The sequence below is a fragment of the Spermophilus citellus genome (assembly GCF_964194105.1).
Source record: "Spermophilus citellus genome assembly, chromosome: 6".
Classification (NCBI taxonomy): domain Eukaryota; kingdom Metazoa; phylum Chordata; class Mammalia; order Rodentia; family Sciuridae; genus Spermophilus; species Spermophilus citellus.
The window spans coordinates 34853036-34868904 of NC_138187.1; the positions used below are offsets into that span (position 1 = coordinate 34853036).

Sequence of the window (15869 nt, forward strand, 5' to 3'; positions counted from 1 at the left end):
AGCTCAGTGGTAGAGTGTTCACCTAGCATGTGTGAGGCACTGGGTTTGATCCTCAGCACCACATAAAAATAAAATGAAGATACTGTGTCCACCTACAACTAAAAAATAAATATTAAACAAAGGCAAGAACTATAGATACACGCAACTACTTGCACTGAATCTCCAAGGAATTATGCTAAGAGATAAGAGCTGATTTTAAAAGATCACATTCTGTAAGATTCCATTCATACAACATTCTTCCAATGACAAAATTATAGAATTGAAGAATATATCAGTCACTGATAGGGTCTGGGAGGGGAGCATAAAAAAAGAGATTGCAAAAGGGCAACTAGAGAGCCTTTTAGTGATGGTCTGGGTCCTGCCTGTATCATTGCCAATATTCTGGTTGTAGTGTTGTAGTACAGTTTTACAACATATTACCATTGAGCAAAAGTGGGTAGAGGGTATACAGGATCTCTGTGTTATTCTTACAACTGCACAGGACTCTGATTATTGCAAAATTAAAAGTTTGATTAAAAAAGACCAGGTTTGGTTTCCAGCTCTGCCATCTGCTAATTAGATAGCCGAAACCTTGAGATTTTAAAACTCTATCTTCAATTTCCTTATTGGCTAAATGGGACAATACCATTTGAAAGTGTTATGAAAATTAAATGCCATACAGAAAGGGTCTGGCACATTATGCATAGCACAGATTGCTTTAAAAATAGCCTCTATAAATATTATTCTGAACAGTATCATTCAAATGTCCACAATTGAAGCTACTACAAAGCCATTTACTTAAAAAGTCTCTTTCTGAAGTTATTTTGGCCAAATAAAAATGGGAATGGGGGAGAGGAAAAGTTTTTTGTTGTTTCAAATTAAAAGATGAATTTCTAACTAGAATTTAAAATCCTCACAATGGATAAAATGAGTTTAATATAGAACTACAATTAGTCAAAAACAAATTGGGGCCAGGCACGGTGGCACACACCTATAATCCCAGTGGCTTGGGAAAGTGAGGCAGGAGGATTGCGAGTTCAGCAAAAATGAGGCACTAAGCAATTCAGTGAGACCCTGTCTCTAAATAAAAGACAAAATAGGGCTGGGGATGTGGCTCAGTGGTTGAGTGCCCCTGAATTCAATCTCCACCTCCCCCCCTCCAAAAAAAAAAAAAAAACAAATTGGGAAAGAAAATTTAATATTATTTAACAAATCTTATTTCTCTTGATAAGGAAGAGAGTAAAAGTTAACATTCATATGCATTGGGAAAAGGTTAAGACTGAGTTTTCTAAAATATGCTTCGGGTACCAAGTTGGATTTGAGCCCTCTGTTTCTGAATATTTTTCCTGCATCCCGAACTGAAAGAAACCAGGAGACAGTGAACCAGCCAAATTTGCCTGTTCCGAGGTCTAGGAAAGCAGCAAAAATTAAACTAGCCTTTTGAAGAGAAGTTAAGAGAGCAGGTTCTGAGAGATACTCAAGTGCACTTTACCCTAGAAGATGAGGAGATTTTTGAAGCACACAATTGATCTCTAATGAGCTGCACTGGGCACCTCCTCTTTAAAGTTCATCAAGTGTTTGGCCAGAGCCCTGACTGGAGGGGCTTTTGAAAGAGGTGAAAAGGAAAGGGATGTTTTATCATTCAGATTATTTTCTTCCCATCACAATCCCAAATGACCTATTTGTGTTGAAATGAGATATTTTAGTAACAAAAATGTAAAGTGGGAATACCGGCCTGGAATTCTGGGGCTCAGGATCTTGGCACCATGGCCAGAGGGGAGCTTCCAGGGTGAAGTGAAAGAGATGTCCCAGATTCGATTCTCCTGCCCTTTGCTAAATGTAAACTCCCTCAGGTAGCATAAAATTGAGTCTCCAGGCAGGTTTTCTGGTAGATAAATGTCTCTCCACGTCTGCTTGGAGACAACTGTTCCTCAGACCTGTAACTTGGCTTCTCCAAAATGGACTTGGGAAAAGTTGAAGAGTGGGGCATGAAAAGTGTATAGATAAGAAACTCAAAAAGGAAATGACCCAATCTAGGTGCAGGACTGACTCTCTCCTCTCCCCTTCTCATCAGTTTTCTCCAGATTTCCTTTCTCTGGGGCCTTTTACATGAGCTCACAGTAGTGAGACACTGGAAAGTGGACAGTCAACTCTACCGTTCCTTCCGCAAACACAGCAAAGATATAAAGGGAGCAAGACACAATGTAAGGATTTTATTTGTATCCTGGTCAAACAAATAAAACTTATAAAGCAACAATGGAAGAAATCTGGACACTGACTGGATATTTGGCAACATTAAGGAGTTACTACTTTTACTAATAACCTTTTTCATTAATGGTAATATATATATATTTTTAAAACAAGGCCTTTATCTTGAGCGATCTTATGTTTTCTATGGCCACTGTACAACGTCTGGAATTTGCTTGGAGATCATGGGGGCATAGGTGAACTGGGCTGGCCTGGACATGATCGCTGTTGAAGCTGAGAGGTGTACACTACAGTTCTTTCTACTATCTTCGCTACTTTTGTATATGCTTGAAATTTTCCTACTATAAAGTTAAAACTTAAGATTGATGACTGGTTCTCCTCCAGACTTCACTGCTCTTCGGGGCTTGCTGCTGGCTGGGCAGGGCAAATTCAGCTCCCTCACCCAGCGCAGCTGCAGGGGAAACCCTGGACTCCATCCTGCCAGGGTGCGTCCAGGGGGGGCTTTCTCCATCACCAAGCACCCCTCCGCCCCCAAGTCTCCAGAAGTTGGCCAGCTTCTACTCTTAACGTCCCCAAGCACCGGAGAAGGGGCAAAGCCACCAGGCCGACGGGGACTAGGGGGCGTGCAGGAGAGCCCCAGGTGACCCAGGCTAGTGGCCCCCTCGACTCCGTGCAGGGGTACCTGGTCGCGGGAGCAGTGGACAACGCTGCGAGCCAGGCGGCGCCGCAGAGCGGGGGACAAAGCGCGCGGCCGTGGCCCCAGCTTGCGCGCGCCTGGCCGCCGCTACCAGCGCCCACCTGGACACAGGTGTGCGGGCGGGGCAGGGCGGGCCCGCTCACCTTGAGGATGTTGTCGAAGATGGTGTCGCGGAACTCCAGCAGAGCCTTCTGGTCGAATTCGCGGCCGTGAATGATGCGCATCTGCTTGAGGAAGGTGGACTTGCCGCTCTCCCCGGCGCCCAGCAGCAGGATCTTGACCAGGCGCCGCACCGCGCGCCGCTCGCGGGCCAGCAGCGCGTCGATGTCGCGGCTGCGCCTCCGGGCCTCGCGCTCCGCATCGCGCGCCGCGCCCGCCCTGCGCTCGCGGGCCCCGGCCTCGGCCGGCAGCAGGCAGCGGCTGAGGGTGCGCACCACCCCGGACATGGCCCCTCAGGCCGCGGCCGCGCCCCGCCGGGGCCCGCGCGCCATGGACGCCCGCGGCGCGCGCAGGCCGGGCCAGGCGCCGCCCGCCGCTCCCCAGGCCGCTCCGCCGCCGCCGCCGCCCGAGGCCCGCACTCGCCCGGCCGCCGCTCAGCCCGGCTGCGGGGCGGGGCGGCCGCGACGGGCGGGCGGTGCAGCGCGAGGCCCACAGATTGGGCCGGTGGCTGTCCGTCCGGCTGAACGGGCCCTCTGATTGGCCTGGCTCGCGCCTGGAGGGCGGGCGCCCCTGTCGCCCTCGGGGCGGGGCCGGCACCGAAGAAGGCGGGATCTTTGGGGTGGAGGCGCTTCTCATTGGACTCGCGAGCGAGGTTCTTTCTTTCAGAATGAAAGGGAGGCGGGGTCGTTGGGGAGGTGGAGCGGCCGTCCTCCATGGCCAATTATAATTGCTCTGAGGACACGTCAGTCATAGTGAATGGGCTTGGTATTGGGAGTTTCGCGGAATGGGGCGTGACCAGAAGTGCCAGGTGTACAGAAAGAGTCTCCCTTGGTTCCCAGGTTGGGTCAGCCCCCGAGACGAGGATCTTAGCGGAGCGAACGGGGACGTGGCCCCAAAACTGGAAAATACCGATAGCAGGTCCAGCTACTCTTGCTATATTTAGGGAGAAATCTGTTTCTAAACCACCTTTTCCCCAGAAACACTGGAAAGAGGCCATAAATTTTAAGCAAATACACCTTTGAGAGTTGCACGGGACTCTTGGCGACTTTCGAAAAGCTGGCTAATCGTCATAATCACCTGAAATTCCCCAGGAAAGTCTTTATATAGCAAAGTGATCGCGAGAGGGCGACCTGGATTTGATGAGCCTGTGAGTTAAAACCTATACTCAACCAAGTTACTGGTTATACTGGTTGCGTTACCTTTTAAGGGACCTTTTGTGTGTGTGTGTGTGTGTGTGTGTGTGTGTGTGTGTGTGTGTTTTGTTCTTAGCAAGTACCTCCAGTAGTTGTGAAAATATAAACTGAGAAAATGAACTTGCAAAACAGTACAGTGCCTACCCCCAAATAAGTGCTTGAGGAATGTCAGCTGATCTTATTAGATTCCTTATGCTCACCAGATCTACTGAATCTGCTGGAAGGAGCCAGGTATCCAGGTGATTGGTTAGATTTGGGAACAGTCTTAAAGATTATTTTGTCACCGACTTGCCTTTCCACCCCGTACAGGTGAATACAATGAAGGGGAGCAGGAAAACCAAATAACCCATGATCACACAGGGCAGCTGGAACTCTGTTCTTTCAGAACATCTGTCTGCTTCTAATCAGAGATGGATATGATCAATAGAGAAAAAAAAATGATTAGTGAATGTGATTCCATTATATTCTATGAATAATTTTTGCATAATCCGTTTTTGCATCAAGAAACTTATACATTCATTAGGAAGCCAGACTGTTCAAATTACTGGGCAAAGCAGAGTCTAAAGGCATCCCTATTTTCTGCCATGGAGCCATGGATATTTAAGATTTAATCGGGATTTAAACTCTCTGAGGACCTTAAATGGCCGTGATTTATAGCATTTGTCACTTGCTACAAGTGCTATAAATCATGGCATGAATTTCTATTCCTTTTGAGTCAACATTATTCAGTAAAACAATATGGATAAAATTCATATTATCTTTGAAAAACAATTAAAAGGAAATCTTGTTTCTTTGTGAAAATCATCTCCTGCAAAAAGCCAAGCACCGCTATTACAACAGAAGTGAAGAGGACTAAGAAAGCAATTTTCTAAAACAGAAAATAGGGAAATTTCAAAGAGGAAGAATAGTATTCAAGTCAGAGTTCATCTCATATTCAGTTAAAAAATTGAAGGAGTAATTCACAAAATAGAATCACCAAGTGCTTCAGACAACAGGAACAAATAACTTTATATCTTTATAAATAGCTTGATGTCTATGTTTATATAATCATTAAATATTTTAAAGGGTCACTTACATTTTTTAGTGACACATTATGGCATTTTATGGGAGAAATTATATGCTGTTAGTGGTATCTAATTTGGGAATTTGACAAGGTCCCTGGACATATCCTTCACGTTGTCAAGGGGCTAAAGTGCTTCAAATAAACAAGCTTATCTGTGTAGTCAATAATAATCTCTTAATTATCCCCTACATTTATGGCAAGCTATAATTTTCAAAGTGCTTCCACATACATGATCTTATCTGTCCTTTCCACACTGCTGGGAGGGAGGCCAGTCAGAGGCAACTGTAATAGAATAATCTGAGTCCTGGGCAGCTATCATTGCTCATCAGGAGAAGTCTGCTGGTAATTGCAGGACCTGGATGTGTGTTCATCACATACAATGGAGTTGGAGGAAAGCCTGAGAGCCTGTTTGGGAGCCTGGTTCTACCACCCATTGCTCTGTGACCTTGAATGAGTCACTTAATGCTTTTGAGGCTTAGTTTCCTTATCTGTAAAGTCAGGATAAAAATAAGACCTTGATAAATATTAAATAAATTAACCTGCAAGGCTGCGGATGTAGCTCATTGGTAGAGTATGTCCTGATTGCACATGAGACCATGGGTTCAATCCCCACGAAACAAAACAAGAGCCATGCGTGGTGGCATGAGTTTGAGGTCCCAGTTACTTGGGAGGTTAAGGCAGAAATGTCACTTGAGTCCAGGAATTGAAACCCAGTCTGTGACATAGTGAGATTTCATTGCTTCGGGGAAAAAAGGAAGAGAGGAGGAAATGATCTGGTTAAATTAAGGTACATTCATATAATGCAATAATATGAAGTTCCTAAAAGAATAAGCAAGACTGAGATTTGCAAACAGATGGCCCACAGACATGCTGTCTGTCTGAGACCACCATGTGTTTAAAAATTGGTTGAGGGGTGGAAGGGATATACTGAATGCTCCTCCCAATTTGTGTTCAGTTCCACCTCCTAAACCAAGGAGCACCCAGCAGGGATTGGAACATATGTGTGAAACAGTGGACTCATCTGGAATTTCTAGAAAGGGAGCAGCCACAGGACTGTGGCTTCCTAGCTGGGTGGAAGGGGGTGGGGGAGGAGGCCTGGAATTAAGCTCAGTATTCTGGGATTCCCCAGAGGAAGAGGATCCCATGCATGTAACTCTCTTGGGAGGCCCTAGAAGGGTTTTCGGCCCTGGGGAAAATGTGGGAGAGCTACATGGGGTGGGGGAACATTTTCTCCATCTCTGAGTGTGGGAGCTTGCCAACAACTGCATTTGCTTCAACTGGTGGTCATCAGAGGAGCAGCACCTTGTCCATTACACCATTTTTCTCTACTGCATGAGAGACCTTAAAGGCTTTCTCTGAAAGGCCAAGAGCTGTGAGTACACACACACACAAAAAAAAGAACACAAACTTAAGGAGACCCATGTACCAGAGAAAAGCAGATAAAATAGAATATTTCCAATAGTGGTGAGTAGAATTTCCCATCAGTATCACCACCATCATGACCATCACCACCATCATCATCACTACCACCACCACCCAGTCGTCACCATCATTGCCACCTTCACTATGACCACCATCATCACCACCATTACCTTCATAACCATCACCATCACCACCACTGTCATCCCACCTTAGGAAAACTGTTCATGGCATAAAATGAAAATAGCAAATCATGATTTACGGAAGGAGGAGAGGGAGGAGGAGGAGGAGGTAGGGACACAGGTAAAGAAATAATAAAGTTTCTTTGGCGGATGTACCCCATCAGCGAACCAAATACTCAGTAACCATTAAAAAATATCACACAAACAAATCAAAACTTTAAAAAAGTGTCACTGAGCAGAGCAAGGAAGGCCCCTGGCCAACATCAAAGTGAAAGCAGAAAGACAAAGAATTGAACTGATAAGTTGTGAAACTCCAGCTGCCTGGGGGCTCCTGCTGAAGCCTTTGAATCGGGCCTTCTATCTCCCTGGCGGTGCTGGGGACAAGGAGACCAGAGGGCAGGAGTAGAGATCATCAAAGACAGAGCCTCTGATGGGCCACTGGATAAACCCAGGGCCACAGAGATCTGTGCATTCAGGGGAAAGATGAAGTAGCCAAATCAAGAGTATGACAAAGTTTATCAATACGTTAGGTTTCTCAACGCATATTTAAAATCCCTGAACAGGCAAACAAGACAACATGAGTGAAAACCAGCTCAGATACAGCCAGAAGAATCACCCCCACAAAAAGCTGGGGTACTGAAATTATCAAGTATAGATCACTGAATGAATGTATTTACTACTTCTAAAGAAATAAAAGAGGCAATTGAAAGTCTCTGTAAGAAGTAAGAGAATATAATCAATGCCTGAAATGTGGAAGAAGAACCAAACAACATGTAAATATGAAAAGCAAACTAAATAGAAACTTAATGGATGGGTTAAATTGCAGATTAAGACACAAAAGAAAGAGACTGGACTGGATTACAGGTCTGAAAAAAATTACCCTGAATCCAACACAGACCTGAGATATGGAAAGGGTGATAGGAGAATGAGAGAGAGAGAGAGAGAGAGAGAGAGAGAGAGAGAGAGAGAGAGAGAGAGAGAGAGGAGAAAATATCTAAAATATATCTAAGCAGAGTTCAGAAGGGGACAGAAAGAATGAGGAAGAGAGAATCACTGAGAATTTTAAATTGGCAAATAACAAGGAATGCTTGGTTTGGTAAATAAAAAGAAATGCAACCTATAACACACTAAAGTGTATCAAAGACACAGGGATTTTAACAACAGCTAGAGAGGCTAGAGAGAAAGTAATAACAGCTACAGTGCAGGTAGTAGTAACTAGACTTTGTCTGACCCTCTGCACTTACTGGCTCTTGCAACCCTCTAAGGAACTGGGTAAACTGAGAGCCGACGTCTCCATGACAGAAGTAGGCCAGATGGGGAAGTGGCATGTTCAAAATGCCAAGAGAAAACAGTCACTAATCTAGAACTGGAAATTCAGTGAAAATATCTCCTGGAGAAGATAAAGATGCTTCAGATAAAAACAGGGTTGGCTGGGCATGGTAGTGCATGCCTGTAATCCCAGCAGTTTGGGAGGCTGAGGCAGGAGGATTGCAAGTTCAAAGCCAACTAGGCAATTTAGCGAGGCTCTAAGCAATTCGGGGAGGCCCTATCTCTAAACAAAATATAAAAAGTCTGGGGATGTGACTCAGGGGTTAAGTCCCCATGGGTTCAATCCCCGGTACCAAAAATAACCCTCCCCCCCCAAAACCAGGATTATTTTATACTAATAATTTTATCCTAATCCCTCAGAGCCTCATAATGTGACTATATTTGGAGACAGGACCTTTAAAGAGGAGATTAAGGTACATTGAGGTCATTTGGTTTGGCTCCAACCCAGTCTGACTGGGGTCTTCATAAAAAGAGATCAGGGCACAGACATACCAGAGGGATGACCCTTTGAAAACCCTGGAGAAGAAGAGTCAGACCTGTTCACACCTTAGTGTAGGACTTCTAGCCTCCAGATTTGTGAGAAAATACATTCCTATTTGTAAGGCACTCAGTCTATGGTACTTTACCATGACCACCTAGCAGACTAATATTGTATGCTATAGGAAGAGGGAAAAATAATATCAAAAGGAAGGTCTGACAATCCAAAATGAATGGCAGACATTTTGTGAACCTGTAGATAATTCTTATTTATTTATTTATGGTACTGGAGACTGAATCCAGGGGCCCTTTACTTACTGAGCCACATCTCCAGCACTTTTTATTTTTTATTTTGAGACAGAGTCTCATTAAGTTGCTTAGGACCTCCCTAAGTTGCTGAGGCTGGCCTCCAACCTGTGATCCTCCTGCTTCAGCCTCCAGAATTGGTGGGATTACAGGCATGTGCCACCATGCTGGCATGTGTAGATGATTCTTATCGTTGACTGTATTAACAATAATAACTTTGACTTATAAAGTTAAGAAAAAAATGGAGCTAAAGTATTGGACACAAAAGACAATGTGGAAAAAAAGCTGTGATAATTAAAGAATTCAAAGATCTTGAAAAGAGGATAAATGTTTTGGTTAGTGCTAAATTTTGTCAACTTAAATATTAATGTTAAAATTTCTAGGGTAAACACATGAAAAAAAGAGGAATAGAATTTTTAAATTCTACTCTAGAAGAGGAGAAAATAATGAAATAAGGAAATAAAAATCAGTATATGATTTGAGAGAAGTGAAGAAAAAAAGAAATATGAGAATTAAAAATTGCACAAATAGGACAAAATAAGAGGGTGGGAATAAATCCAAATATTTGACTAATCAAGATAAATGTAAGTAGATTAAAAAAGAGTTAAAAGATGGCCTATCAGACCGGATAAAACAAACAAACAAACAAAGTTCAGTCACAGGCTCATGAAGGACACACCTAAAGACCCAGAAAAGATAAAAAAAAAAAAAAAAGCAGAAAGATTTACCAGGCAAATACTAACCAAAAGAAGTCTGGAGTATCAATATTAATAGGAGAAAAAAATAGATTTTTTTTAAGTCCAAAAGAATTACTAGTGAGAAAGAGGGCTATTGTATATAGTAAGAGATTGAATTAAGTAGTAAGATATGTAGCAATTCTAAAGTTGTATGCACCTAAAAACATAGCCTCAAACACTTAAGGCAAAAAAAAAAAAAAAATGGACAGAACATCAAGGAGAATCTCAAGAGTCCACCATTATTGTGGGGTGTGGGTTAAGCAATTTTGTTTCCTTCTAGTAAGAAAATAGTTCAGGCAGTTGAAAAATGTAGTTACAGTGGTCTGTGATGTCAGTAACCTCCACATGAACCTCTCCTGGTATCCATGATGTTCTACAGCTATTCCTCATGAATTTGCATTGGGTCTGGAACTTATTTTGACAAATAGAATTCTGCCAGTTCTAGTCTAAGCCTTAGGAAAGCCTGATAACTTCTGATTTTGTGATAGTGAAGTCCTGAGCTGTTAGATAAGAACTCTAGCTACCCTGCAGGAGAGACTATGGGCAGAGGTAAAGGCCCTGAGAGCACCCGCTGAGCCATGTCCCCTGCCAATCCACAGGCTGAATGTAGTCAGAGGAACTGCGCCAAGCTAAGCTCAGCTCCAGTTGCAAAATCATGACCAGATCAAACGTTTTAAGCCACTAAGTTTCGAAGGGCTTGAAATGATAAGTTTGACCTATTAAATGTACATGAACAAGAATTAAAGAATACATATTCTATTCAAATAAAAGGAATATTTTTAAAAAACTGACCAAATACTAGGTTTGAAAGCAAGTTTCAACACACGTGAAAGGACTAGTATCATATAGACCACGTTTTCTGAATCAGGTTGCCTTAAATTTGAAAGCATTAACATAAAGATGTATTCCTTTTTTTATTTATTCTTTTTAGTTATACATGACAGTAGAATATATATTGCCATATTATACATACATGGAGTATGACTTCCCATTCTTGTAGTTGTACATGATGTGGAGTTACACTGGTCATGTATTCATATATGAACATAGGAAAGTTATATCAGACTCATTCTACTGTTTTTCCTATTCTCTTCCTCCTACCCTTCCCTTCATTCCCCTTTGTCTAATCCAATGAACTTCTATCCTACCATAAAGATATATTCTAACAACTGCACAGTTATAGAAATTAAAAATACACTCCTAAGTAAGCTCATCAAGTGAAGATCTAATTTAGTGTATTTAGAACTAAACCATAGTTGAATTACTACATATCAAAAATGCATGATTAGTTTCGGGAGGCTGAGGCATGAAGATCGCAAGTTTGAGGGTAGCTTCAGCAATTGAGCAAGGCCCTAAGCAACTTAGCGAGACACTGACTCAAAAATTTTTTTTTATTTTTTATTTTTTTTATTTTATTTTTTTATTGGTTGTTCACAACATTACAAAGCTCTTGACATATCATATTTCATACATTAGATTGAAGTGGGTTATGAACCCCCAATTTTACCCCAAATGCAGATTGCAGAATCACGTCGGTTACACATCCACAATTTTACATAATGCCCTATTAGTAATTGTTGTATTCTGCTACCTTTCCTATCCCCTACTATCCCCCCTCCCCTCCCCTCCCATCTTCTCTCTCTACCCCATCTACTGTAATTCATTTCTCTCCTTGTTTATTTTCCCATTCCCCTCACAACCTCTTATATGTAATTTTGTATAGCAATGAGGGTCTCCCTTCATTTCCATGCAATTTCCCTTTTCTCTCCCTTTCCCTCCCATCTCATGTCTCTGTTTAATGTTAATCTTTTCTTCCTGCTCTTCCTCCCTGCACTGTTCATAGTTGCTCTCATTATATCAAAGAAGACATTTGGTATTTGTTTTTTAGGGATTGGCTAGCTTCACTAAGCATAATCTGCTCTAGTGCCATCCATTTCCCTGCAAATTCTATGATTTTGTCATTTTTTATTGCTGCATAGTACTCCATTTTATTGCTGCATAGTACTCCATTTTTTTTTATCCATTCATCTATTGAAGGGCATCTGGGTTGGTTCCACAGTCTAGCTATTGTGAATTGTGCTGCTATGAACATCGATGTGGCAGTATCCCTGTAGCATGCTCTTTTAAGGTCTTCAGGGAATAGTCTGAGAAGGGCAATAGCAGGGTCAAATGGTGGTTCCATTCCCAGCTTTCCCAGGAATCTCCAAACTGCTTTCCAAATTGGCCGCACCAATTTGCAGTCCCACCAGCAATGTACAAGTGTACCCTTTTCTCCACATCCTCGCCAGCACTTGTTGTTGTTTGACTTCATAGTGGCTGCCAATCTTACTGGAGTGAGATGGTATCTTAGGGTGGTTTTGATTTGCATTTCTCTGACTGCTGGAGATGGAGAGCATTTTTTCATGTACTTGTTGATTGATTGTATATCCTCCTCTGAGAAGTGTCTGTTCAGGTCCTTGGCCCATTTGTTGATTGGGTTATTTGTTATCTTATTGTCTAATTTTTTGAGTTCTTTGTATACTCTGGATATTAGGGCTCTATCTGAAGTGTGAGGAGTAAAAATTTATTCCCAGGATGTAGGCTCCCTATTTACCTCTCTTATTGTTTCTCTTGCTGAGAAAAAACTTTTTAGTTTAAGTAAGTCCCATTTGTTGATTCTTGTTATTAACTCTTGTGCTATGGGTGTCCTATTAAGGAATTTGGAGCCCGACCCCACAGTATGTAGATCGGAGCCAACTTTTTCTTCTATCAGACGCAGAGTCTCTGATTTGATATCAAGCTCCTTGATCCATTTTGAGTTAACTTTTGTGCATGGGGAGAGAAAGGGATTCAGTTTCATTTTGTTGCATATGGATTTCCAGTTTTCCCAACACCATTTGTTGAAGATGCTATCCTTCCTCCATTGCATGCTTTTAGCCCCTTTATCAAATATAAGATAGTTGTAACTTTGTGGATTAGTCTCTGTGTCCTCTATTCTATACCATTGGTCCACCCGCCTGTTTTGGTACCAGTACCATGCTGTTTTTGTCACTATTGCTCTGTAATATAGTTTGAAGTCTGGTATCGCTATACCGCCTGATTCACACTTCCTGCTTAGCATTGTTTTTGCTATTCTGGGTCTTTTATTTTTCCATATGAATTTCATGATTGCTTTATCTATTTCTACAAGAAATGCCGTTGGGATTTTGATTGGCATTGCATTAAACCTATAGAGAACTTTTGGTAATATCACCATTTTGATGATGTTAGTTCTGCCTATCCATGAACAGGGTATATTTTTCCATCTTCTAAGATCTTCTTCTACTTCTCTCTTTAGGGTTCTGTAGTTTTCATTGTATAAGTCTTTCACCTCTTTTGTTAGGTTGATTCCCAAGTATTTTATTTTTTGGGGGGATATTGTGAATGGAGTAGTTGTCCTCATTTCCGTTTCAGAGGATTTGTCGCTGATATGCTGGAATGCATTTGATTTATGCGTGTTGATTTTATATCCTGCCACTTTGCTGAATTCATTTATTAGCTCTAATAGTTTCTTTGTAGACCCTTTTGGGTCTTCTAGGTATAGAATCATGTCATCTGCAAATAGTGATAATTTAAGTTCTTCTTTTCCTATTTTTATGCCTTTAATTTCTTTCATCTGTCTAATTGCTCTGGCCAGTGTTTCGAAGACTATGTTGAACAGAAGTGGTGAGAGAGGGCATCCCTGTCTTGTACCAGATCTTAGAGGGAATGCCTTCAATTTTTCTCCATTCAGAATGATGCTGGCCTGTGGCTTATCATAGATTGCTTTTACAATGTTGAGGTATGATCCTGTTATCCCTAATTTTCCTAGAGTTTTGAACATAAAGGGATGCTGTACTTTGTCGAATGCTTTCTCTGCATCTATCGAGATGATCATATGGTTCTTATTTTTAAGTCTATGGATGTGGTGAATAACATTTATTGATTTCCGTATATTGAACCAGCCTTGCATCCCAGGGATGAATCCTACTTGATCATGGTGTATAATTTTTTTGATATGTTTTTGAATCCGATTCGCCAGAATTTTATTGAGGATTTTTGCATCTGGGTTCATTAGAGATATTGGTCTGTAGTTTTCTTTCTTTGAGGTGTCTCTGTCTGGTTTAGGCATCAGGGTGATGTTGGCCTCGTAGAATGTATTTGGAAGTTCTCCCTCCTTTTCTATTTCCTGAAATAGCTTGAAAAGTATTGGTGTTAGTTCCTCTTTAAAGGTTTTGTAAAACTCTGCTGTATACCCATCCGGTCCTGGGCTTTTCTTAGTTGGTAGTCTTTTGATGGTTTCTTCTATTTTCTCTATTGTTATTGGTCTGTTTAGGTTGTCTATATCCTCCTGACTCAATCTGGGCAGATCATATGACTTAAGAAATGTATCTATGCCTTCACTATCGTCTATTTTATTGGAGTATAAGGATTCAAAATAATTTCTGATTATCTTCTGTATTTCTGAAGTGTCTGTTGTGATATTGCCTTTTTCATCCCGTATGCTAGTAATTTGGGTTCTCTCTCTTCTTCTCTTCGTTAGCATGGCTAAGGGTCTGTCGATCTTACTTATTTTTTCAAAGAACCAACTTTTAGTTTTGTTAATTTTTTCAATAGTTTCTTTTGTTTCAATTTCATTAATTTCCGCTCTGATTTTAATTATTTCTTGCCTTCTGCTACATTTGCTGTTGTTTTGCTCTTCCTTTTCTAGGGCTTTGAGATGAAGTGTGAGCTCATTTATTTGTTGGTTTTTTCTTTTTTTGAGGAATGACCACCAGGCGATGAATTTTCCTCTTAAAACTGCTTTCATTGTGTCCCATAGATTCCGATATGTTGTGTCTGTATTTTCATTTATCTCTAAGAATTTTTTGATTTCCTCCTTTATGTCTTCTGTAACTCATTGATCATTCAGTAACATATTGTTCATTTTCCATGTGATGTAGGATTTTTCCTTCCTTCTTTTATCATTGATTTCCAGTTTCATTCCATTATGATCAGATAAAATTCAAGGTATTATCTCCACCCCTTTATATTTACTGAGGGTTGCCCTATGGCATAATATATGGTCTATTTTTGAGAAGGATCCATGTGCTGCTGAGAAAAAAGTATATCCATTTGATGATGGTTGATATATTCTATATGTCAGTTAAGTCTAGGTTATTGATTGTGATATTGAGGTCAATAGTTTCTTTATTCAACTTTTGTTTGGAGGATCTGTGCAATGGTGAGAGAGGTGTGTTGAAGTCACCCATAATTATTGTGTTGTGGTCTATTTGATTCTTGAACTTGAGGAGAATTTGTTTTATGAATGTCGCAGCACCATTATTTGGTGCATAAATATTGATAATTGTTATGTCTTGTTGGTGAATGGTTCCTTTTAACAGTATATAATGTCCTTCTTTATCCCCTTTGATTAACTTAGTCTTGAAGTCGATTTTATTCGATATGAGGATGGCCACCCCTGCTTGCTTACGAGGACCGTGTGCATGGTATATTTTTTCCCATCCTTTCACCTTCAGCCTGTGTATATCTTTTCCAATCAGACGTGTCTCCTGGAGGCAGCATATTGTTGGATTTGTTTTTTTAATCCATGATACCAGCCTATGTCACTTTATTGGAGAGTTTAAGCCATTAACATTCAGAGTTACTATTGATATATGGTTTGTACTTCCAGCCATGTTTGATTATTTATCCTTTTTTAAAAAAATTTAGTTTGTTTCTCCATGATTATCTTTCCCCTTGCCCTCTGTCTTTACTGAGGCACTTCCCACTGATGGTTTTGGTTATTGTTTTTCATTTCTTCCTCGTGTAGTGTTTTGCTCAAAATGCTTTGCAATGCTGGTTTTCTGGCTGCAAATTCTTTTAACTTTTGTTTATCATGAAAGATTTTTATTTCGTTGTCATACCTCAAGCTTAATTTTGCTGTTTACAGAATTCTTGGTTGGCATCCATTGTCTTTCAGTGTTTGAAATACATTGTTCCACGACCTTCTTGCTTTCAGTGTCTGTGATGAAAAATCCATTGTTAACCTTATTGATTTACCCCTGAATGTAATCTGTCTCCTTTCTCTTGTAGCTTTTAATATTTTCTCTTTGTTCTGTATATTGGATATCTTCATAACAA

At 41.1% G+C, this 15869-nt stretch overlaps 1 protein-coding gene across 1 annotated transcript in view; it reads right to left on the reverse strand.

Moving 5' to 3' along the window:
* LOC308650964 (guanine nucleotide-binding protein subunit alpha-12) overlaps window positions 1-3476 on the reverse strand; it is a 102469-nt gene extending 98993 nt beyond the window's left edge. Inside the window, exon 1 of the mRNA XM_081297562.1 lies at window positions 3028-3476. Coding sequence (XP_081153688.1) covers window positions 3028-3330 — 303 coding nt within the window. The 5' untranslated portion in view covers window positions 3331-3476. The remainder of the gene's footprint in view (window positions 1-3027) is intronic.
* Window positions 3477-15869: the final 12393 nt, after the last annotated feature.